Consider the following 23,725-nt stretch of genomic DNA (forward strand, 5'->3'; position numbering starts at 1 on the left):
AAGTTTCATTTATTATTGTAACTCAGGTCGTCACAAGGAACTACTGTAGAAACAAGAAATTTCCTCTCAGGTGATTGCTTTTGAAATACATATCTACGCGAGTTTTTGCAACAAAGTGGTGCACATAGCCAGTTCTTCATAGTGAATGTGTTATCCCCACCTAGCTTCTTATGAACAAATGTCAGTGACACCAACTGCAAACGCTAGCTTCAAAACTGACATTTCGTCCTAAGCATTCGTGTTTTGAGTGTCGAGTTGCTTTCGTGCTTCTTCTTCTGCTTTGCGTTGGAGTTTTTCCAGCTGTTCGAGGGATACTGTAGGAAGGGGTAGTAGTTTTGGCTTGCAGACAACGGGAGAAGAACGTGGTATTTCTTGGCAGAGCACGCCCCGGCTGGGTATTACTTCTTGCAATTGGGACATGATTCCCTTGTGATGCTGGAAGCAAATTTATAATGATTATATTTGGCTTTACGTCGTGAGGCAACTGTGATCAAGCAAACTGACGACAGTTAGGGAGAAAATACACAAACCCAGATGTATACAGTCCAAATCGCTGGGAATTGCACGTCTGGCAAATATGCTTCAGCAAGGATCGCAGTTGACAGTTGACGTGTCTCGAATTCGCTGGAAAAGTGCCGAGTTACGGCATACGAAAACAAAAAAAGTGTCGACGTCTGTTCCTTACTGCAATCTGAAACCGCTGAGCTTGCAAAGCGCAACAACCGGTTTGTTTACTCGTTGCCATGGCATCCTGAATGACGTATGTGGCCAGCTGCTCAACATGACTATACGCTAACGCTCACAGTAAAGATTGCACGGTAATCATTGAACGGCCACATATTTCGTCGCACAATCAGTAACGTAAAGGTGAGTGTTGCTAAATTTTTTTGTTACAATTACAGACTTACAATTTACCGACTCCGTGTTGCTTGTAACCACTTGTAACCACAAATCAGTGGTTGCAAAACACTCCGCTCTCCCAAGTGTGAACTCCACGGGCTTCGCGGTCATTTATTTTTGCTCGGACTCGTCCTTCTAAAAATTGCACCTTTTTAAATTGGATGTGTGTCACTGTCAGTTTTGGATGTGGAAATGTTGCCACGATAAGAAGTAAGAGCGGCAAGAGTGGCCCGATCAACCTCCTCTCTCACGTCTTAGAATTTTAATGAGCTGGTAAGTGGAAAGCGAGCGGAGATTTCCAAGGCTAGGTGCTTCGTCGTCTCCACACCACGCTCATGTAATACCACATTGTTAATACATATTTGTAACTTTGCGTGATGGCTTGACGTGGAGGGGGTGATGATGAAGGACCGGTTGATGAGGTCACTACAAGGTTTATTTACATCACACAGAGCGCAAGAGAGAATTAACTGACTGGATGCGGACTGTCCAGGAACAATCGCAGAGTCACTCCCGCATATTGTTCCTCAAAAGAGTCGTTTCCACTAGTTCTTTGTAACCGAGGGGCCGCCCTTCCTGTGATACAGCTGTGGGGTGGAGATGAGGTTTTGGGGATAGTTATGTTACATATTTATACAGAGTGTGCGCAAATAAACTCCAGTGGCATATGCACGTGTATCTGAGAGCGACTGGAGTTCATCTGCGCACACCCTGCATGTATTACACATGGGCCACGGAAACTGAGCTGTTTAGAGGGTGCAAGCAGGTTGCTACCTGCGTCGAAGAAGTGTTCATGTAGTTCACGTATGCCTGCGAGAATTGTGGTTTGTTGAACAAACAAATCCATTGACATTTGTGCCATCACTTTGTGCGGATGACATGTTATAAATAGGAACCTAATGAGACGTTTCGGACGTCTTGCAGGAACCCCCTGAGGCGTTCGGCGGCGCGTACGCCTCCCATAACTACTGGGCCTCCGGTAAGACGGGGTAGAATTATATCTAACAGAATCCTGGTATCTTGATGCTTCGTTTCATCCTCCTCACTGATAACAAGGACTGGATTCTGAGTGATTGTTTTTCTTCTCCTTTTCAGGATGAAAAACATGTGGAAGTCTATATCTCTAAGTTTGTGAGGTGTGTGCGCCATGTGGTGCCTGAGAATTAACATAAAATATTTAACATTTATATAGCAGAGATGCGACAAGTGATACATCTTTTTGGAAACTACCGCATGAGTGAATATCAATACTACAATGCAACCAGTGTTGTACGTATCGCCGTTACAAGTAACGCCGTTACAGTAATCGATACTTTTTCGGTATCGGAGTGCGTATCGGCGATACTTTTTAAAATCAGTATCGGAAAAGTATTTCCGTTACGCATTTATGGTAACGCATCGTTACCGATATCGATACTTTTTAGTGCCCCACCCTTTCTTCACCGAGTATATTTCTTACTCTTATTCATTGTCAATGGTCCGCCTAGCCCTCGACAAGAAGCTTGTGGACACGCCTACGTTCTCCGTAACCGGAATTATGAAATTATACCAAACACGTGTTCACCGTTTTTCTTTGAAACTGAAGGAAATAACCACGCTGTGTTCAACAAAAGAGTTGAGGTCAACGAACAGAGGTCAAGTTCTTTAACAGTGCGCTCTAAATTCCACTGCTAAGCTGCCGTGCCGCACTGAGTCACACTCACATATACTGTGGCATTGTAAACTTCAGATAGGATTCCTCGGTCATTGGACTTCATGGTATGTGTGGGCCTGACGCTAACGTAATTGTCACACTGGCCTCTGTCAGCTGCCAGAGACACCACAGCTTGCAAGGATGACAGAAGACGATTTCAAGAACCAGCTATTGCTAAAAGTCAAGCATAACGTTTCCGAGCTATATATGAAATATGCTGTCTTTTCACTGCAGAACTGTTCACGTAAGCAATATTTCCATGTTGCACCATCTCCGTATTTCAAACAAAAGTATCGCCCAAAGTATCGCATTACTTTTTTTAGTAACGGTAGCGGTACTTCGTTACTTTACAAAAGAAGTATCGATATCGGTATTTCGATACTTTTTACTCAAGTAACGAGTATCGGTATCGCGATACCATATTTCGGTAACGGGTACAACACTGAATGCAACTGACATACAGGGCTGAACTTTATGCGACGATTACATGCAAAAAAGCATCACTCCACAAAAATCGGTGACTCCATAAACTACCCTTATCATCTTACACGTGATCGTTGGTTCTTCCTTATTCCATATTCCTTGCCACGCGTCTTTCTCCATTTCCTGTGCGCTGTTTTATGTGGCTAAATTTCGGATTTTAGTGCCTGAGATCTGTGCGCGTACACCTTATAAAATTGTCAAATTTAATCAAATTATTAAAAAACCTATCGCTGTCACAAGTATCGAGCACTTCTCACTTTTCCGAAAATTTTCAAAACTTTTTCGAGGAGGTAACCGATACTGTCGGCAGTGCTACAATGTTGACACTTGTTGCAATCATCCTTATTGGTTGTCACAAGCAGGTGCCAAATCTCAAAGGTGCCACGTATGAAAAAAAAATTAGCAGCTCTAGTGCTGCGGTGAGAGCTACACCATCACTCTTGCGTTTTTGCTGATACATCTTGGTACCCATCCCCATCCACGACAATCTTTTCTTGCGGGTTAACGTCGATACACACATAACCATCCCTTACGTCTAATCGACACGACTCGTCGTGAAGGAGGGCCTGCAGATATTTGTTTAACTTTTGTACTGCATGAAGGGGGTTTGACAAGGACGAGGACACTGTGAAGTTTTTCGCTGTGGAGCCAGACTCTGAGTCCCTCGAATCATGCAGGCTGGAGGCAGACACAAAGAAGCTGCACAAACAAGCCAGGAAGTATGAGGATCTCATGCTCGGTAAGAAATACTTTGTAGGAGCTGCAAAAACGATGCCAGTGACCCCCCCCCCTCTCCATAATTTTTTCTTTTTTGGCTGGTTGTCATTTTCTTGGTTCTTTAAAATAGTTGCGTAGACAATTTTAAGGACATATATCTTCCACTGCCACTCCGTAGAAAGTGGGGTGCACGCAAAGCCCTCTTGTGTTAACGTTGCAAAGCATAGGAAAACGCCGTGCCATAGCGGAGTGCTTGCAAGACAAACTACGATGCCGTACAAGATCGTGCCTTCGTGTCCCCGTTTCATTAAGTTTTTTTTTCCCTCTTATAATGTGCGTGTAAATGCATATTTTGACTGACATTTTAGATGCGTGGGTATTGACTCTTTTCCTACAGTGACATGCATTTCCGCGACATAAATGTATCTGTACAAATGTATTGACTTCATTCTTACTGTATTTTGCGCAAACAAATATTTTGTGTGCCTCAGAAATTCTTACCATCTCAAGCGTGTTGTCTTTTTAAAACAAAGTTGCATTAAACTTTGTCACGTAAACATGTTTTAGCTTGAGCTAGCATGAAGGTGATGAAAGTCTAGAGATGAATTAAAAGCGCACACCACACAACTAAAAAGAGCATTAATCGTGTCCGCCAACCAGCTTCCTCATCTTTCCACACTTAGTTGACGAAAATCATCGTCCCAAAATAAAGTCGTCGTTCTTTGCCTGCATTTAATATTGCCATAACATCATTATTTCCAAGAAAGTTAATGGATAAGCACAAAATGACAAATGCTCGTGTTCCATGACTCGAGATGCGTTGATAAACCTACATAATCCTGCCCCAGTAAAACATACAGGGTATTATTTGTATGTGCAGGTTTTGGGCACCTCGAAGGTATATATATAAGTTGTTGCATTTTTTCAGCAGGTCTTAGCGTATATTGTGTTTCCTTTCTTCTTCTTTCTTAGCCTTGTACCGATGCGAAAAAAAGCTAGCCGGTGACCTCGCAAACGGTGAGCTGTGCCGTGACCGGCAAGAACTGCGTCGTCTCCTCGAGGACTGGTTGGGATTCGCCTCAGAGATGGACAATGCAGTCGAAGACCATGTGAGTCTATCGGAATAGTTATGGCCATCACGGCATGAGCGGGAGAAGAATAAAGTTTGGGATGGAATGAGGCTGGCTGGTTCGTCAAGACCGCACATTACGGTGTAAGACACCGCAAGTGGTTAACTAACTAGGGGATAGTAGCTAGAAACCAGCTTTGACAATTCTAATCGGGGTCGAGAGTACTCTCTCTGTATCACAATTGTGGTCACAGTAGAAGATGACAGGGATTGAATGGCAATAGAGAGATGTCAGAAGCAAAATTTTTTTTTTTGATAATTGGAGTGAAGTGAGAAAAAAGAACAGAACAGAAATAAATAGCATTACAGAGTATTTTACTTAGTCTGACGAAAATTAGAATTTCAGAATTTTTTTCACGTCTGGTCGTATCGAAGCGTACTCTTTGTCTGTATTTTTGCCAGCTCATGTCGGCTACAGCTTAGCAACTGCTTAGAATTAGTGCAGTCTTTTGCGTAATAAATGAGCAGCACGCAGCGTGTTCACCACCGCTCCACCTTGAGGCCCTCTCAGTTTCGAGGGTCTTGTCTGCAAAGAAATTCTGTGTATACCGGCGCCGTGGCCCTCTGTGTCGAACAGGTATTCGGCCTAAAACACCCGCTTCCTCGAGAGTTATGTGCTGTCCCTCTGCTTCTCTCTTACTTGGGCAGAACATTGTGTGCCACACAGACAGCCCCAACTAATGTGGTGCAGATTACAGCCATAGGACAGCATGGGCTTTAGCTAGAATGTGGTAAATGATAGACAGTAAGTTAACCGGACCGGAAGTGTTCTGATGCTCACTCCTGAAAGTTTCGTTGGTGTGTGGCTGAATCGTAAAAATATCTTCGTAAGATGACAGAGCTGTATTAAAATATGGCACAGACTGAACATGAAAGTGTCAATTACTCTTTATTGTGATTCCTAAATCCACTAGGTGAAGCTATGCACTATGAAGCACTTTGAGTGATTAAGGCCCGATTTCACCAACGCCGATTAGCATTTGCACCGATATCAACGGTCCCTTAACTTGAATTTAATGCTTAACTCTGCTTCACTAAAGTGAGCGATTATCACTGAAACATTCATCACGTCATCAACTAACATTCGTAAAAACGAATTGAGTGCTAACTTGAAGTTTAGCAACCCTCGATCTCGGTTCAACGTTAACCAGTTTTGGTGAAACCCGACATAAGTCGCACAGATTAAGGTTACAGTTCCTTTTTTTTGCAGCAGTTTTGTCGCTAAAGTAACATGTCCTCCCATCCTCTAGGTTCTTGCAGTGCGCCGCTGCCTGGTGGACCCTTTGAAACGGTCGCAGGGCCTCTTTACGGAAGTACAGAGCTCGTTACGCCGCAGGGAGCAGACGGTGCAGGAGCGGCTGAGGCTGGAATCACGACTAGCTCGCCTGGAAGCCCGCGGGGAGCCCTCCACGGGTAATACGCTAGCTCGGAGGGGAGAGTACCGCCGGTCCCTGGAGGCGGCACGTGCCGCGGAAGTGACGCAGGGTGCCCTCCTGGAGCACGATCTCCCTCAACTTCACCAGGGCTGCCTGGCAGCCTTCCGACCGTCCCTCGAGGCCCTGCTCCATGCTCAGGTGCATGCAGATTATTGTTTCCATTAAAGGGGCACTAAAGTGGAAAAATCTCTTTTCGCGGTACGAAATATGCCATCGCCATGACTGTACAGTGCAAGAGGAACGGGGATCGTCAGTTGTAATTAATTGTAATTAATCGGTTCCTCTTTCCTTCCTCCGAATAGTTGAAAAACGTCAAGGGTACTAGGGTTGCCACTAGGCCGGTATTATGCCGGTACAGCCGGTTATTTGCTCGCTCTGCCGGTAGGAGGGTGATACCGGCAGCCTTTTGCCGGTATTTGCGGCTCAAAACCTTTCATGGGGCGGGCTTTTCCCTTCAACATTCCACTACAGCTTGAATAAATCTGGACCACAGACCCAACTCCGCGCAGTCACCAGTTGTTTCCTTAGTTACTCATTATTATTACTGTTATTATTGTTATTATTACATACAGGAACACTTTTCCTCCTATTGTCTTGAGCTCTCTCTCTCTGGTTTTCTCTGTGTGTGCTCTTCCACCCCTCACCACTTCCCTTTCCCGCGAGCATTTCCCCCTTTCCCTCAGCCGGTATTTTTCACTACGAAAGGTGGCAACCCTAAAGGGTACGTCACCTCCAGCGCACCCAATTGTCGAAGAAAACACGGGTATTGCGGGAATGCCCCGTCCCGCATTTCTTTGTCCAATCAACGCCCTGTGTGAGGAGCTTCGACTTGGCTGCCACGTGTAGAGATACACCTCGTCGAGACGCATATTCTGTAGTAGCCAGAGCTCAGATTGCAGATGCCTGTGCACCAGAGGCTAGAGCAATGTTGGGACTATTATAATAGCCCTGTTGTGTGATTGTGAAGTCCATCTCTTGCATCGCATGTTCTACAAGCCGCTCGTGACAGAAATACGATTTCGAGCGGAACTATTCTTGTTACAAATCCATACATCCTCTTCATTGGCGGATGGGATCTTTCGTCATTCTGACGTACTCGTTCGTCATTGTACCGCGAAACTTTTTGTTCCATACATCTCACAGTCGATGCGCATCCCAAAATAGCGCGTGATTATACTTCTTTCTGTGTTGCAGTACGAGTGTATTTGAACTAATGAGCATCGAGTACAGAATGTATTTGCTCCCAGTAGCCTATGAGACCCACAATCACCAATCCCCTTTAGTGCCCCTTTAAAGTAGCTACGTCTCCCTCCACGCAAATATGATGCAAAACAAACACCTTTTTTTCCACGAAGTACTGAATGAAACAACGCAAATTTTCATTGAGTTTTTCATATTTGAATGGTTTGCATTAAGAAAATGCATAAATATGCTGCAGGTATGCATAAATAACTTGTGGCATTATGTCTCAAGACATCTGTGACGCCACAGTGATCGGTCTGTGGATTAATTTTACTCATGAGGGTTCTTTAGCCAAAGTCTCAGCTCATCAACCCCCTTCCCGTATTTGAAGTCGCTCACAACATACAAGCGACCTTTAACACATCACCAAGCTGCTGACGTCCTTGCGCAGGTTCGAACCCACAGCCTTGGGACCAGAAGGCGGACATGTTACCAATTAATCCATCAAGGCCTGCAATTCCGTTCTATAGATGCTTGTGGTCTTCCTTTTTTTTTTTTTTATTAAGCAGCTCCCCCTGTGGAGAAGGAGCTTGGGGCGGCTGCACCTCGAAACAGCTCTCTGTTTAGACCTGATAATAATTGAGCATTCCTCATAAATATGCATTATTTGCTTTCTCTTTTTGCAAGGTACTGCATTGGGGCGCAGCAGCTGCAGCAGCGGCCGAAGCCTTCCCTGACATCCCTGCGACGAAAGCAAGGGCCACCTCACGCCTGGCAGCATTACGTGCCCTCTCCATTGTAGAAAAGGATACGTAGCAGAATGGAGTTTACGGCGGTTTTACGATGTACATTCTTTGAGATTTATTATGAACACTGACATCTTGCAGCTCAGGTTTGTTCAACAAAAATGTGAATAACAAGGGTACTTGCCATATGTCTGTCACTGTGTAAAGCATTAAAGTTGTGATACTCACTCATTGCAGCCTCATGTCGTGGTATGAATACGTACTTTTGCCAAAAGCATGGGATATCTATATCCATGGTATTCATAAGCATGACTTGAAAGTGGCTATGGTACCGAAACCGAAACTAAACACGTTACCTTCCCGACCGTCGCCAGGCAACAACGTCGTGAAGCGATCGAACCACAAGATTCATTCTTTTTTTTACTGGCATTTCAAAACCATGACGAGATATTTCGTGTCTTGTTTCATGCGATTAGCTATGCAACAGTAAATTTGTTTCTTCTGTTTTTCACGCGTGGTGGCGCTGTGTTCGAATCCAAATGCATCCAATGGATGCACAGTATCCATCCATCCTTCCATCCAATGCCAAATACAGAGGGAGGCTAGAGCTAGAGCGGCTCAGCCGGCGTAGAGCAAACTGTAGAGACCACCCTATTCCAAACAAAAACCAGAGGATTTCACAAATGCTGGCGATTTCATCGTCGATAGCCTTGACAGCGTTTTTTCCACGAATAATTCCCGTAAGTGACATTTCTTGGTGCGCAAATTAATTGTTGGTCGCGAATACAGAACATGCAGTGCTCTTTGCTGGCGCTCGGAACATAGTAATCCTTGCCGGATTGCTCCTGCACCTGTATCGTGGTTTGGAACTCGCTGGTAAACCTGTCGTAGCCTTACTGATCACGTAATGCAAACAAATTACAGGTGGGGAAATACCATGGCCTTTCTCGAAGCATACTGCCCGTATGGCGAGACGTTTTCAAGCTCCGGCCACACGTTCAGAAGTTCAGGGTGCAGGTGACTCTTGCGGCTCCTTCGGATACTGTTACGAAAGCAGACAAGCTCGTTGGTGGATGGCTGCTGGCATGCAGCGGCATGGCATTTGGAGCAGTAGTCATAGGCGGCATAACCAGGTGAAAACACTTCATCACTCTTGCGTCAAATGTTCATCATGCGACATAGAACAATTCCCATATCGGCCCCCACTCCCGAAAGAAGGAAGTCATTGAAAAGGTTAGCCAGCTGTAGGGGTCGAACCCACATCTTCTGGATTGCTTCCTTCCTTCTTTCACTGTACTAAGTCCCGAAAGGCAAAAGGACGAGCTGGTGCATACGGACAAGAACCAAACCTGTTGAACAAGAGATAAACTGATGTTCTGAGGCTGGGAACAACATAGAAGGGACAGATACAAACAAAGCCTCAAATTGCCTAAGAAATGAAAGATGAAAGTCACTGAAAAGGTTAGCCAGCTGTAGGGATCGAACCCACATCTTCTGGAATGTGTGTATGAGTGAGCAAAAATGTAAGAGTGAAAGGAGGGTGAGTGAGAGTGAGTGGCTGGTTTGTCGTCCCTTCAGATGACGCACCCCGAAAGTCGCTGGAGAGGCGTGTTAGCTTAGCTCAATTGGTAGAGCCCTGGACCGGCAATCCAGAAGATGTGGGTTCGATCCCTACAGCTGGCTAACCTTTTCAGTGACTTTCATCTTTCATCGTTCAAACCTGTTGTAGATCACTACTGAAATATTGTAGTGAGAGACCCTCTTTTTTTTTTCTCCCCCCTTTCTCTGATTGGGTTCTCGTCAATTCATCCACGGTGCTTCCGTGATATTGTCATTTGTGCCACGCGATACTGAATACACTAATAACGGGTAACATGTTTTCAGGCTCACCAAATCTGGCCTGTCTATGGTGGACTGGCACCCTTTTGCAGAGTTCCCTCCGACAAACCACGATTCCTGGGTGCGAGAGTTTGCAAAGTACCAGCAATACCCAGAGTTTCAACAGTATGCACAAAAGAGCTCTCTTTCCTTGCAGTGTCTTTCACAGATGCACAATTTCTGTCCAGGTGCAACAAAGACATGACTTTAGCAGAATTTAAACGTATCTGGTACATGGAGTACGTCCACCGAAGTTGGGGGCGTACGCTCGGACTAGTCTTTTACCCTACGGCGGCGTTCTTCTGGTGGCGTGGCTTGTTGCAAGGGAGGAAACTCAAAGCCGGAGTTGCGCTTTTAGGGCTAGGACTTGCTTTTCAGGTACCTCTTTAAGTTGCATTAATGAGTGGGATTAGTCTCTTGACACAGGAGAGTCATCCTTTGAGCGTTGGTTTGCTCATCGGTACGTAGTACAGTAGTTAGGGTGTCTGGATTTCGGTGCTTATATTTTCCCGAGGCATCACAAGATAGGGCGAAGATAGGTGACAAAGAGAAGTTACCCTGTTATAAGCCGATTTGATCTTGTACCACTATAATTTGGTTTGGTTTGATCTACAGAAATTATAATCACCAAAAACCAGGCTTCAAGGCTTGACCACATATCATGGTTTTGTGACTACGGTATTCGTTCCAATACAACGGGTCTATCTTTTTATTCGGAAATATTCTCCAGAAATTAGGGGGGGTCAGCTTTTTTTTTGTTGCTTTTATTGAATGCCCATTAACGGCACAAAGGCCTACTTAAACGGTGCAATAACAATTCCATAAACGCACTGCAGGACTAGTAACGGAAAATATTTTTTTACATTATACAGTCAAACTCCTTTACAACGAAGCTCAGGGGACAGCAAAAAAAATTCGCAGTAAAGGAATTTTCGTTAAAAAGGATGTCCATTATTGGACCTATAGGCTCCAGCGGGACCGCAAAAAAAATTTGTTGTAGTGGTATTTTCGTTAAAAAGGTGTTCGCTATAAAGGAGTTTGACTGTACTATTTAACATTAGTCTAAGAGTCTTGAAAGTAGAAATAATATCAATTTAACGGAGTATGCTGTAAAGTAAAGGTTTGTCTTTTACCCTGTTTCCTTACATGATGGATTGACCTATATGTAGGGTTAAATGCCTTTACCAGATTCGGAAGGGAAAAAGCGGGCGACAATTTTCAAACCCGTCATTTTCGGGGTGAAATCGGGCCTTAGCGATACATTCGGGTATTATCATTTTTTTGCTTTCCGTCCAGCAGGCCGCCCACAGTTAAAGTGCATGTGTTGGACAAACATATATACGCCGCGAGCACCACATGTTATAACATCAAATTTGTTTTGCATACTTTATTGTTACACTCAAATAATATTTACGTCAGATACGCATACAAATTGCTACTAAATAGCAGTGATGGCCAGTAATTAACTACATGTAGTTAAACTACTAGTTGAACTACCTGATTGTAGTTAAAAAGTAGTTATAAACTACTTCCAGAAATGTAGTGTGCAACTACTAGCTAAACTACTATTTCGAGTAGTTAACTACAGCAGTTAGGTTACTGCAGGCGCAAACTACTTCCGATTTTGCCGCAAGCTTTATGGCACGATTGTGCTTCAGACTTTCACCTTGAGCTACTTGTTTGATGAGAACGGAGGTGCAGAGCAATTATGCCGAGCATGTGTACTAAATCTTCACTTTTATCACTGCTTGTGATTCATATTTAGGCGTCCAAGAACACTATAGAATGGGATTGGTGTTGATGGACAACGTTAAGTAGTTAGAGATGTCGTTAAAGTAGTACTTTTAACTACCTCCCCTAAAAAGTAGTTGAGCTACTAGTTAAACTACTGCTTCGTGAAATAGTTAGTAGTTACAGTTAAACTACTGTAGAACTAGTTAGTGGCCATCACTGCTAAATAGTGCACGTGATACTGCGTGCAACCTGATAAGTTATTAGAATTCGGGGAGGAAGAATCGGGAGGAATCGGAGGTTTTTTTTTTTTCCCGAAGAAGTCAGACCCTACCTATGTGCTATTTTCTCCTTCCGAGTAGATTCCATATACTAGAGTCAACCTATATTTCCGATCGAACAGTATTTGAGTAAACGTGGAAGCTAATTCACTTGCAATTCCAGGCGTTATGTTTAAAACTAGCGTCAACGGACACTACAAAGAATTTCCGAGGCCTTGAGACATTTGAAGAAGACCGAGGGACACGGACACAGAAGACGACACGTGTCATCGTCTTCTGTGTCCGTGTCTCTCGGTCTTCTTCATGGATCTATACCAGCTAGCCTGCACCCTTTCCCTTGTTTCTTGAGACCTTTCCTTCCCTTTTTCAATGCCCAGGGAGCATTGGGCTGGTTCATGGTGCGCAGCGGCTTGCGAGACGAACCCCGCGTGAGCCAGTACCGTCTTGCCGCACATCTCGGCACGGCCATCGTCTGGTACGGAGGCGCCCTCTGGGGAGCGCTGTCCCTCCTGCTTCCCCCCACGCACGTTGGGGCACCCGTCAAGATGGTGCGGAGAGGTGCCCACGGTTTGTTGGGGCTGGCCTTCTGCACTGCCATGTCTGGCGCCCTAGTGGCCGGTCTCGAGGCCGGCCTCGTTTACAACTCCTTCCCCAAGATGGCGGACCGCTGGTTGCCGTCTGATTTGTGGGCGCTGAGCCCAGTGCTCAGGAATATCACGGAAAATCCCACAACAGCACAGTTCAACCATCGCATCTTGGTGAGATATTAATTTTGTACCTTGCTTTATTAGAATAGAGTGCGTTGAAGAGTGATAAAAATAATGAAACAGTGTTCTGTAAATCCGAATAGACTCGTAGATTACGTGCATAAACATGCTGCAGATGTTAAGGACAACACATTAAGGAGACAACACATGTCGCGACTGTTTCGCATTAATGTGAAGACGACGTAGCGTCTCAGCTCAACAATGGCATGTGTGGCATACTCTGTTTATATATAGGGAGTGACTTTTTCGGGTTAAACTTGATTCCGCCCGGTAATTCCCCCCCCTCCCCCCCCGAACTGACCTCCGACCAATTCGGGTTAAACCCGATTTCTCCCCGAATTCCAGTCACTATGAAATCCTCGAGTGACGTTTCCACTGAAGACGAATAAAGGTCGCCACACATGTAAGAATGGGTCACTTACGTTCCCAGCATTACACCCATGTGTGTCAACACTGTCTATGCCTTCAGAGATTACCGCTGGAAGGTCACGACCCCGCAAAAAAAAAGAGACAGAAAAGAGAGATTAGGAAAGGACTTCATAGACAAAGGAGAAACAAAAACATCCGAAGGCACAATTATCGCCCGATTTCTCCCCGAATTACAGATTTTAAAAATAGCGCCCGATTTTTACTCCCCGAATCTGAGAAAGGCATTTAACCCGAAAAAGTCACTCCCTATTTATATAGTATGGCATACAGCACTGCGCAGGCCGCATTTTTAGGCCAAGTCCGACCTGGCTCAGTGTCGCGGGCTGTAAAAGTTGACCATGGGTAAAAAAGGCTATACCCGGACCGACCCATGGGCAGGGCCGGGCTTTCAGGTAAGGCCCAGACCTCTGCAGTGCTCTAGTATGGAGACTCTGTGCTTTCCAGCGATCATGATGACAATGCACATGTAGGGCCTGACTTTTTAGGGTTAAACCCGTATCCGCCCGATATTTACCCCCCGAACGAAATCTGTAAAATTCGGGTTTAACCCGAATCTACCCGAAAACATCCAGGTCGCGTGGCACACTCGTAAGCGTGCATTAAAATAAAGTTTGATAACATTGCTAAACATTAGTTCCATGTTAAGACAAATTTTTACTAAAAAAAAAAAAATCACCCGAATACACCCGAATTCCTGATGACAGAATATGCCGTAACGGGATTTAACCCGAATACACCCGAATTTTCAAACGAAAAATATCACCCGATATTTACCCCCCGAATTTGGCCAAAAATAAACCCCGAAAAAGTCAGGCCCTATGCACATGTCACTGCTGCTATGACAAGACAATTATACTGATAAACTTTATTATCACTTCGGTACATTCAAGTGTAAACACTAGCAGCATTTGTGGAACATATCTGAGTATTGAAGGCGGTCTGGAAACCTCGGAAGCTGAAAGCAGCTGAAAGAAGCAAAATAAAAGCAAACTACCCTGTTCTACATTGTACATCTTGCTCCTTTCGGTAGATAGGGTTGAGAATTAAATTTGTACTTGGCCCACAACATGCATTTTCAGTTAGGAAAGCTTGCAATCGTCGTGAGCAACGCACCAAGATAAATGCATTGAGTTAACATTTGGCACAAAATGCACGTGTATGCTGTACGGTAATTGTAATTACATTAGAGATATCGAAATGCCACAAAACAGCACAGTTGCCCCTACCTTTTTCATTACTAGCTGCCACAACAAGTACCCTGTTACACACGAGAGATGTCTGATGGTGGCTTTCCAAACAGAATGTGTCCACCATTCAACGCGTATCCTCGTACGATATCCCAGGCTATTGCTCGTATGGTGCATCCCTCCTGGCTCTTTGGCACATACATTAGCTTGAATAGGAACATATAATAGACTCGTTATCTAAAATAGTGTCTGACCAAAAATGCAATGTCAGTTGAGTAAAAGACTTGATCACAGGCCTCTGTTTGTTGCTAACGGCCGTGAAAAGTAGAATTGCGTCGGCAAGTGAAAATGTTTCAACCGAGAGCAAACCAAAGTTTTCCTTCGGGGATCATAGAGGAGGTCGTATTTATACATGTTCACTCGTGTAATTGCCATTTTGGTTAAGTGGTGTCTGCACTGGGAATGCTGGGAAATTATGCAAATTACACTGCTAAGACAGCAGGTTCAAACGAAACCCTGGATCTGTCACGAAATGCCTGTGGTCTGACAATCTACATTTAATGGATTGTGGCTTAAAGGGGTTGTGACACGTTGAAAACTGCAGCTATACAAGAGTACAGCCGCCTGTGACCTTTTTCTAACCACTTTTGCTATAAAACTTGGATCTCAGATTGATATCGATACAAAAAGCATCTTGTACACCTGTTCAATATAAATCGGTGCAAACCATCGCAACCCCTTCTATCAAGTAATGGAATGGTGGCGGCACATATTCATGATAGAGTGCAAAGTCGACACACGGAAAACACAGAAACGGACGCGACAAGCACAGAAAAAAACAGTGCTTGTCGCGTTTCTGTGTTTGGGTGTGTGTCACCTTTGCACTCTATCATGAATACCCGTCTATCAAATTTGTAGTCTGCCACCGTACTTATTCGCAAAATTAATATGCGGCCACCGTAGTAGAGAACGTAATTAACGCTGTGCGGCGTTTGGGGGGATTAAAAAGCACATTCATTATACTAGTATATTGTTTGCTCACTGTTGATTTTGTCAGTGGCTAGAAAACACACGACGAAAGTGCATTGCAAGCGCAGCATAGTGGCGCTTTCCTCTCGTACGGAACACAAAGACGCATTCAGAAGAAAATTCACAAGGCAAGGTACATCCGTACACCATTGGTTGCATTGACAAGATTGCGTTCTTCTCGCAGGGTGTGACCACGGTATGTGCAGCTACGCTGCTCTGGGCCCTGGGACGCGGGCGCGCGTTAACGCCCCGCGCGCGCCTGGCACTGACCTGCGTGGCCGGCTTGGCTTGGATGCAGGCGACGTTGGGAGTCACAACACTGCTGACGCAAGTGCCGATTGCCCTGGCCTCGGCCCACCAGATGGGAGCACTTTCGCTTCTCACGCTCGCACTGTGGCTCGCTCATGAACTGAAGCACGTTAGGCGGTTGCCCGTCTAGACTTTTCTTTTTTTTTTTTCAATGAGGTTAAGATTGTAGTTGTGAGAATAAAAGGACAAACTGGACGACTAGTTTCTTTGGAGAGGGAGAGAGAGAGAGAGAAACGGAGACTAGTAAAGGCTGACGCTACTCGAGAGCAACCTGGAGGACGCCCATGATGCTGATGCCGCAGCAGACGCAGGCTAGCTGTTTTGCAGACTCCCTGAAATGGGCATAGTAAACCTACAATGACATACTGTACTTAAAAGCAGGATCTGCGAAATAGAAATTAATGTATTCACCAATGTGACAGCTAGGGGGCGAAAAAAAAAAAGCTATAATCAAATAGAAATAACTCTGAAAGGCGCCATATTTTAAGGTGTATAATTAGGGCCTGACTTTTTAGGGTTAAACCCGTATCCGCCCGATATTTACCCCCCGAACGAAATCTGTAAAATTCCGGTTTAACCCGAATCTACCCGAAAACATACGGGTCGCGTGGCACACTCATAAGCGTGCATTAAAATAAAGTTTGATAACATTGCTAAACATTAGTTCCATGTTAAGACAAAATTTTATTAAACAAAAAAAATCACCCGAATACACCTGAATTCCCGACGACAGAATATGCCGTAACGGGATTTAACCCGAATACACCCGAATTTTCAAATAAAAAATATCACCAGATATTTACCCCCCGAATTTGGCCAAAAATAAAACCCGAAAAAGTCAGGCCCTATGTATAATACGCATCGATGTGTACCCCCCCCCCCCCCCCCAAAAAAAATAGTGCAAGCATCACTGGGTTAAAAATCCCAGGCGTTGATGATGCACACAGACTGTGAACCCCCCCATCAACATTAGTATTCACAGTAATTAAACCGCGTCGTGCATCAAGCGTAAGACATTTCTAAGACCACGGGTTTTGCACGATTCCCTTATTTTTAGGGGTTGTGCGGATATTCGAGTTCTCGAATTCGAATCAAATATCGGTCACTCGAAGGATTTCATTTGCGAATCGAATACCCAATATTCGGATTTCCGAATATCCGACTATTCGCAGAATATATGAACGACAGCTCCCGAAAGTGGGCTTCACCTGACGCCTTCCCTGCATGAGGTGAAGCCTCCTTTACGAAATTGCCCATGCTGCAGGACCAATACAGACACATTGTAGTTTAGCTTAAGATAACGTTAGCCCAAGTTTATTGTGCATACTCCGCCTGAGGCAGGGGCGGCGCCCCTCCCGTGTGCAGTTTAGCGGTGGCAGTGGGGGATTTTTATTTGATGTTTGCGAGTTTGTCTTTAAAGACTCTTCAATAATCAGCCCAGAAACAAGAAGGGTGTCCTAAAGATGTAACTTCCACAGGGCATGTATTGTAAGCTCCTTCCTATAAAGTTCCTATACGCTCTGAAGATGCCGAAAGATCTTTCAGCAGGTATCAAATGATTGCAGGCGACAGACGGCATTCTTTGTCAGAGGAGAACGCAAGATATCATGTATGTAATGCTCAGCCACAACAGTGATTCGAACCCGTAATTCTATAAAATATTTTTTGTTTCCACATTATCCGAGAAAATAAAAGTGTTTCCCATTTCGAGTTGCCGTCGACTGCTTGCCGCAGAAAATCGCGGAATTTACGAGTCGGTGCCGCAGGATTTTGAATTTTCCGCAGCAGAAAACCAGCGGCCTCAGACATTTCTATCAGATCTATCGTGGATGCAATGTTTATGGAAGACATCGAAGCCTGATTCGACAGATTTTGTGCGTTGTAGACTTAGTTGGCACAGCATCTTCTAAAGAACCGCTTGTCCAAAAAAGAAAAACTGTGATGCATAACATGCACTGGTAGGTAACACACATTCCATTCCCTCTTCAGGACACTATTTACAATACAAGGTGTTTCACAAAAAATGAGCCAAAAGTTAAAAAAAATGGTTCATTGCACACCAAAAAAAGACTGACTGCGTAGTGTTACTCAAACTATTTTTTGTTTCGTAATTAATTAATTAAGTGCACCTAGTCAGTCAGTTTTTTAATTATGAGGAGCCAAAATGTCAACGAGAAAGTTGTAGTGGGCGATACAACGACGCGAAACCCGTTGATTGCAACTTTGTACCTCAAACCGTTAGAGGTACAAAGTTGCAATCAACAGGTCTCCGTTAGACTAACTGATCTTTCTTTTTTTTACCGGCTAGAAGACTAACTTTCGGGTTTGCAAAAAACGAAGCGGGGCCTGTCGGGATCACAGCGCTCTCCCGTTAGTGCGTCCCGTTATCGAACAAAGACTAGCCACAGTTCTCATTGACTCCTCGCGGGTCTGCGACAGGTCCTGCGTCGTTTTTTTTTATGCAAACTTGAAAGTTACGTTTGCTTCTCAGGGTGTTGAATAAGGACGATGGATTTGAATAATGACTGGCTCCAATTCTGCTATCCCGCATTTCCCAGAAAACATCTAATTAATAAGTTGATTAATGAATTGTAGCTAATTAGTCATCCAGCAGTTGCATACGCTGTCCTACGGGGTGTTTGCCTATCCGTATAACCCACCTGCTAAAAGGGCATCTATTTTGCTCTGCTAGTTTTTTTTATTATAGTATAATTTTTTTTAATTTTATTTATTTAAAATTTTATTATAAAAATACTGTAACAAATAAAAAAGAAATTCCCTGAATATATGCTCCTTTGCTCGCAGCATTTTCACACAAAGTATAAACACTATATTTACTACTATTTAAAGTACTCCTACGCTAGTATACAACTACATTACAGCGTATCTGCCACCCTAAAGCGTGTGTAGCGCAATAATGAAACCTCACATTGTAACTGGAAAAAAATTTTCTAAGCTCTCATTGTGCCGCACACCGATGCCTCGTCACAGTGTGGCTCTGGTTTCGCAGTCTACTCACCAGGGGTCATCTTCCTCTAGCAAATCTGGCAGGACACTGACAAGGGCGATGTTGAGGAATCCTCCACAAGTAAAAGGTAGGATCCAGGAAGTGCTTTTATCTAGGAAGAAACCCCATCATTTCATTACAACAACAACGTTGCATGGAAACGCTCCTGCGCCTGGACGGTAAAAGGCCTCACCGACGTCCTCCAGCGAATTTGCAGAAAGCGCGGTCACCGCTCCCGCTATGCCCATCATGGCCGTCCACAGCTGGGCCTTGGCCGCGTCCCAGCGACTGAAGCCTGCCTTGAGCAGAATAGCAAAGTCTCCCACTTCATGAGGAATTTCGTGGACTAAGATAGCAAATGTAGTCACTAAACCCATCTGCAAAGACAGCAAACAGTCGCTGCATTGCTAGTCCTAGTAAAGTAATAGAGCCTGAAGTTTTCGGGAAATATTTTTTTCTAAATTCGGGGGGTAAAAATTGGGTAAATAAACGTGTGCACTAAATTCGTGTGAATTCGGGTGAAAAAAAACTTCCAGTACGCTAAATTCGGGGCAAAATCGGGCTCAGTTACTCAAACTAACTGTTGTGGTTTGGTACGAACGGTGATGTAACTGAATTTTTCTGCCAAATGAGTAAATTAGTGCATTTCCTACAGACATCCCAGTGAGGGCAATTTGCCGGGCAAAAATCGTGTTTCACCCTAAAGAGGCAACCTTCAATTCGGGGTGCAAATTCGGGGAAGAATCGGGTAAAACCCTAAAACCTCAGGCTCTAAGTATAGATCGCAATACGATACGCTACTCCTGTCTTTCAATCGATATCATTTTTAGAATTTCCGAAAAACAAGTTGCAAGTGATGCGTGTCTTGGAAGTGTCGGAAAGGCTATAGCATTTCCCTGCCCCGTCTTCCAGGTTACAGCGACAATTTGTATTTGTGTGCAACGCTGTGGCCCGTGATGTGATTCTAGCACCCGGGCGGGTCTGTATGTATGTACAGGAGCCGGGACCTTGCCTGACACACGTGATAGGAAAAGGGTGTTGTTGTGGAACCCTTATACAGTAGAACCTCTTTATAGTAACTCCTCTTGTAGTAAAACTCTGCTTATAGTAAACGACAACTGCGGTCCCGATACAATCCCATACATTCAATGGCACACCTGATATAATAAAACTCCTGATCTAGTAAAATTTCATCATGGTCCCAGAGAGTTTACTACAAAGAGGTTCTACAGTAATCAGATAAGTCCGACCGACTTCATATCTCCTCACTAGGGGCCCCAATCGTGGCTAGAAGGCCACAGCTTGTGCATTACAAACAAGTATGGTTGAAGCTGTACATTCTTGTTTGATCTCACAGACCTTGAAATTGTTGCTGGAAAAAGCTTTTACCTTATTCCCTACCAAGAAACTTGCTGCAACAGCCAGTCCATGTGTGAAGTTATCAATACAGTTGGCAGCCAAATTCAGGTAACCTGTCACCTGTAGTGGGGAAGGAAAGAACACTAATGATAGTGATATTTGGACACTGGACATTTAGTCAATGAAAATTGTCTTTTAGGTGGGTAAAAAGTGCAGACGGACTGAAAGACCTGACGATATGATCACAGATTTCTGTTTCCTAGAAACGTGTTCCATGGGCACTTCTAGGAGACACTGAAAATTGCTTAACAGATACTAAAATGTCAAAATAAGGAATGTCCATGTGCAGTTGAAGCAGCGTTATCCTATTTTGAGCTCTGGCATTTGAACTGGGATAATTCAATTGGACGATTAAGCTAACCCAAAGGTGGACAACTGTACTAGAACTTTTTTAAAACCAAATGACACCAAAAATCAGAGTCCCTCCGAACTATGTTCTCGGCTTATTGGTACACAGTCTCACAACTTCACAACTACCAAAGTTTCTAGCTGCTTAGAAGAGAACTTTTAAAAAATCACGTTTACACGTCAGACAGCCACTGGTCAGTGAAGTCAGTAAACCTTAGAAAAAAAAAATGAACGCACAAATAGTTGCCGACACAGCAACTGCATGTCTTACGTTGACAGTTGAAGCTTTACAGTGAGGCGGTGGTTTAGCCGTGAAGACCAGTTCAAGAATGACGAACGTGAAGACTCCGAGCAGGACCCAGAGACCCAGAGTAAAGTACGCATGAAGGGAGACGACGCTGCCGTCTTGGAGCCGAGCCCAGGCTTCCGGAAGCAGGTGAAGAAATACGTCACCCAGAAGACCTCCCACTGCAAAGCTCAGGAGGAGCTTCAGCATACGACCACCTACAGGGAAAACAGTAAAGCTTTCAAGCTTAGCTTTCACGCAAAGTGCAATTCGTTAGTAATGGCCTAAAGCAGTGCTTCGCAAACTGTGGGTCGTGGGGGGGTCGTGTGACAGATTCAGCGTGAGGTCGAGATTCGAAAGAGGGACAGCCCCTTATTATTAAAAATTATGGCTTATTAGTGTCCTTATTATGTCCTTATGTCCATAAACATTATGTCCTTAGACTCTGCTCTGCCCACAATTTCGTGTCAAAAAAAATCTAACAAAGAAGCTCACTTATAATAGTGAATTCCTGCTGACATACATTTCCTTTTTGTTTTCTTTCTTGCGGTGGTATCTAGCCTGGCTGATTCAATTTCTTTGATTTCTAGCATGGCTAGGTCGCAAGGTAGAAGAGTTTGGGAAGCACTGGCCCAAAGTAACGATGAATTTGTAGTCGTTTTGAATCCCTCTTTGCAAATTTCTCTTAATTTTGAGGAGCAAATCGCTCAAAACCTGTCCCTTGAGCCTTGTAGTAACTTAACAGTCTTTATTATTAAAGCTGGTAGATATATGCGCCCCAGCAATGTAGACAGTCTATAGGTTGTCAGTAACATTCGTCAAGAGAGAAGCTACCAAAGATGCAGCAAATTTTTTATAATAAGTATCTTTTCCAAAATCCCATCACCTCCCAGTCTGTGCTGTCTGGGCTCTTCCAGCAGACTTTTCAAGACAGATATCAGCCCTGTGAAGTCGACCCAGGATGCGCAGTAACCTGCAGCACTGATGTGTATGCTGCTCGTGACTACAGTCGCTTTGCAGCGCAAAAACAAGTATTTTACTCCGCATATGTAGACGTGCCGCTGTATTCATCAGACGCTCGTAGACGTATTTGGATTCTGGATATTTTGCCAAAAAAAACTTTTCTTCTGAAGTGAAATCTCTCATTTTGAATGGTAGACATTCACAGTTTATACGAAGACATCCAATGTAATATGAGAGAACTGATGTTCTGAGGCTGGAACAACATAAAAGGGACAATCACAAACAAGGCCTTGTTTGTGATTGTCCCTTCTATGTTGTTCCAGCCTCAGAACATCAGTTCTCTCATGTTCAACATTTGCCGCTTGCGTCCTTCCCTGTCGTATGAATGTGTATATGCGTGTGCAAGAGTGAAAGGAGGATGAGTGAGAGAGAGTGACTGGTTTGTCCCTTCAGATGACGCACCCTTGGAAGTCGCTTAGAAGGCGTGTTAGCTTAGCTCAATTGGTAGAGCCCTGGACCGGTAATCCAGAAGATGTGGGTTCGACTCCTACAGCTGGATAACCTTTTCAGTGACTTTCATCCAATGTAATGTTTTGTTTTTTGTCTGTACATAAAAGGCCTGTGTAAGACACATATCTCCTCCTGATCGGTACATTCAATCGGTACCCTGCTTGGCGGGAACCAGCTTGGAGTTGATGATATGAACTGCCTCGTTCATAATCAACAACGTTAAGTCAGCAACTTTTAGTTTCTGGGTGCGTAATATTTGTGCGAGACAAATATGGTCATTGGTCTCTCAGAAGCACATGAAAGGGCTGTTGCTGAATGACCCAAGCGCGATATCGCAATGCTCAACAAGTCTGCACCCACTTTGGTTGCACTCTGAACTGGTATCTCTTATCGCTTGCACTCCACGGAGATGCTGTTTGAGCACCTCAAACTGATAGTTTTGAGCAATCTCAGCGCACTCGCGTCTTAGTCCCAACAGCTTACTTTGTAACACTGGCGCGTAATTGCTTTTCAATAACACCCCTTTCGCTTTTCAAACCTTTATACACAGCTATTTGCATCACGCCCAATCATAAATCTTTCTTCTTCTGCAATGCTGTCAATCGCCAAACCAATATAACGAGGTAGCAGATTAATAGTATATATATATATATAAACATAATTTACGTCGCATACGTACTTATGTTATGTTTCAAACTGGCTCCTGTCTCCACCGGCACGATCAGGAGAGGCAGGACTCCACTGAGACCAACGAGACACGCCGCGATAATTGATAAAATCCAAGTATCACAGCTGGTCCTTGACACACTGAGGCCAGGGAACATGAAACCTAAGAATTGCCAGGCTCGTCCGAGATGTGCGTGGGTAGTCTCTTCAAATGTGCCATTCATGGAGGCTGGGTTCCGATCGCCCACAACGGAGTCCAAAGAGGTGATGACCAGAGTCAGCACTTTAGTACATGTGGACATGATTTCCGACACGTCTTCTGTCGGCGATCTTGGAGACTGTCATGAAGAATTTGTCACATGCAGCATCCATCCGGCTGTGCGTTCCATCAGCGCAAGATACACACAAACCGCCACGCTACCTCGTGAACAGAAGATATCTCGCAGCCGGCTCGTTGTGGCTTGGTTGCCAGTGTAGCCACTGTTGTAGCCACAGTTAACCAATGGGATGAGCAGGCGGGATCTTGCGAATTCCCTGCGAAACTCCTGTTTGTCGTTCTGTTCCTGGCTGTATTTTGTTTTGCACACTTTTCTTCTTTTTGATATGAAAATCATGTTGCGGAGTTAGGG

At 44.4% G+C, this 23,725-nt stretch overlaps 3 protein-coding genes across 4 annotated transcripts; 2 read left to right on the top strand and 1 right to left on the bottom strand.

Moving 5' to 3' along the window:
• Window positions 1-954: 954 nt before the first annotated feature.
• Window positions 955-8,517, top strand: LOC135377371 (bridging integrator 3-like). Of its 2 annotated transcripts, none has more exons than XM_064609731.1 (7): window positions 955-1,173; window positions 1,825-1,879; window positions 1,996-2,036; window positions 3,679-3,815; window positions 4,766-4,902; window positions 6,173-6,496; window positions 8,228-8,517. In XM_064609731.1, exons 1-7 carry the CDS (start codon window positions 1,166-1,168, stop codon window positions 8,354-8,356), a joined length of 831 nt encoding a protein of 276 aa, XP_064465801.1. In that variant the 5' UTR covers window positions 955-1,165; the 3' UTR covers window positions 8,357-8,517. The 2 variants fall into 2 exon arrangements, with proteins under 2 accessions (XP_064465801.1, XP_064465803.1); XM_064609733.1 differs by having other exon boundaries at window positions 956-1,173; window positions 3,754-3,815.
• Window positions 8,518-8,860: 343 nt separating this feature from the next.
• On the top strand, window positions 8,861-16,060 carry LOC135377374 (heme A synthase COX15-like). Its single transcript, XM_064609736.1, has 6 exons — window positions 8,861-9,026; window positions 9,211-9,419; window positions 10,171-10,290; window positions 10,353-10,542; window positions 12,554-12,934; window positions 15,773-16,060. Exons 1-6 carry the CDS (start codon window positions 8,970-8,972, stop codon window positions 16,025-16,027), a joined length of 1,212 nt encoding a protein of 403 aa, XP_064465806.1. The 5' UTR covers window positions 8,861-8,969; the 3' UTR covers window positions 16,028-16,060.
• Window positions 15,701-23,537, bottom strand: LOC135377373 (zinc transporter ZIP13-like). Its single transcript, XM_064609735.1, has 6 exons — window positions 23,110-23,537; window positions 20,943-21,175; window positions 20,294-20,383; window positions 19,098-19,281; window positions 18,917-19,016; window positions 15,701-16,229 (listed from the first exon to the last, which is right to left on the bottom strand). The coding sequence occupies exons 1-6, from the start codon at window positions 23,396-23,398 to the stop codon at window positions 16,154-16,156; spliced, it is 972 nt and encodes a 323-aa protein (XP_064465805.1). The 5' UTR covers window positions 23,399-23,537; the 3' UTR covers window positions 15,701-16,153.
• Between the last annotated feature and the right edge of the window lie 188 nt (window positions 23,538-23,725).

The sequence above is a fragment of the Ornithodoros turicata genome, chromosome 1, assembly GCF_037126465.1.
Source record: "Ornithodoros turicata isolate Travis chromosome 1, ASM3712646v1, whole genome shotgun sequence".
NCBI lineage: Eukaryota > Metazoa > Arthropoda > Arachnida > Ixodida > Argasidae > Ornithodoros > Ornithodoros turicata.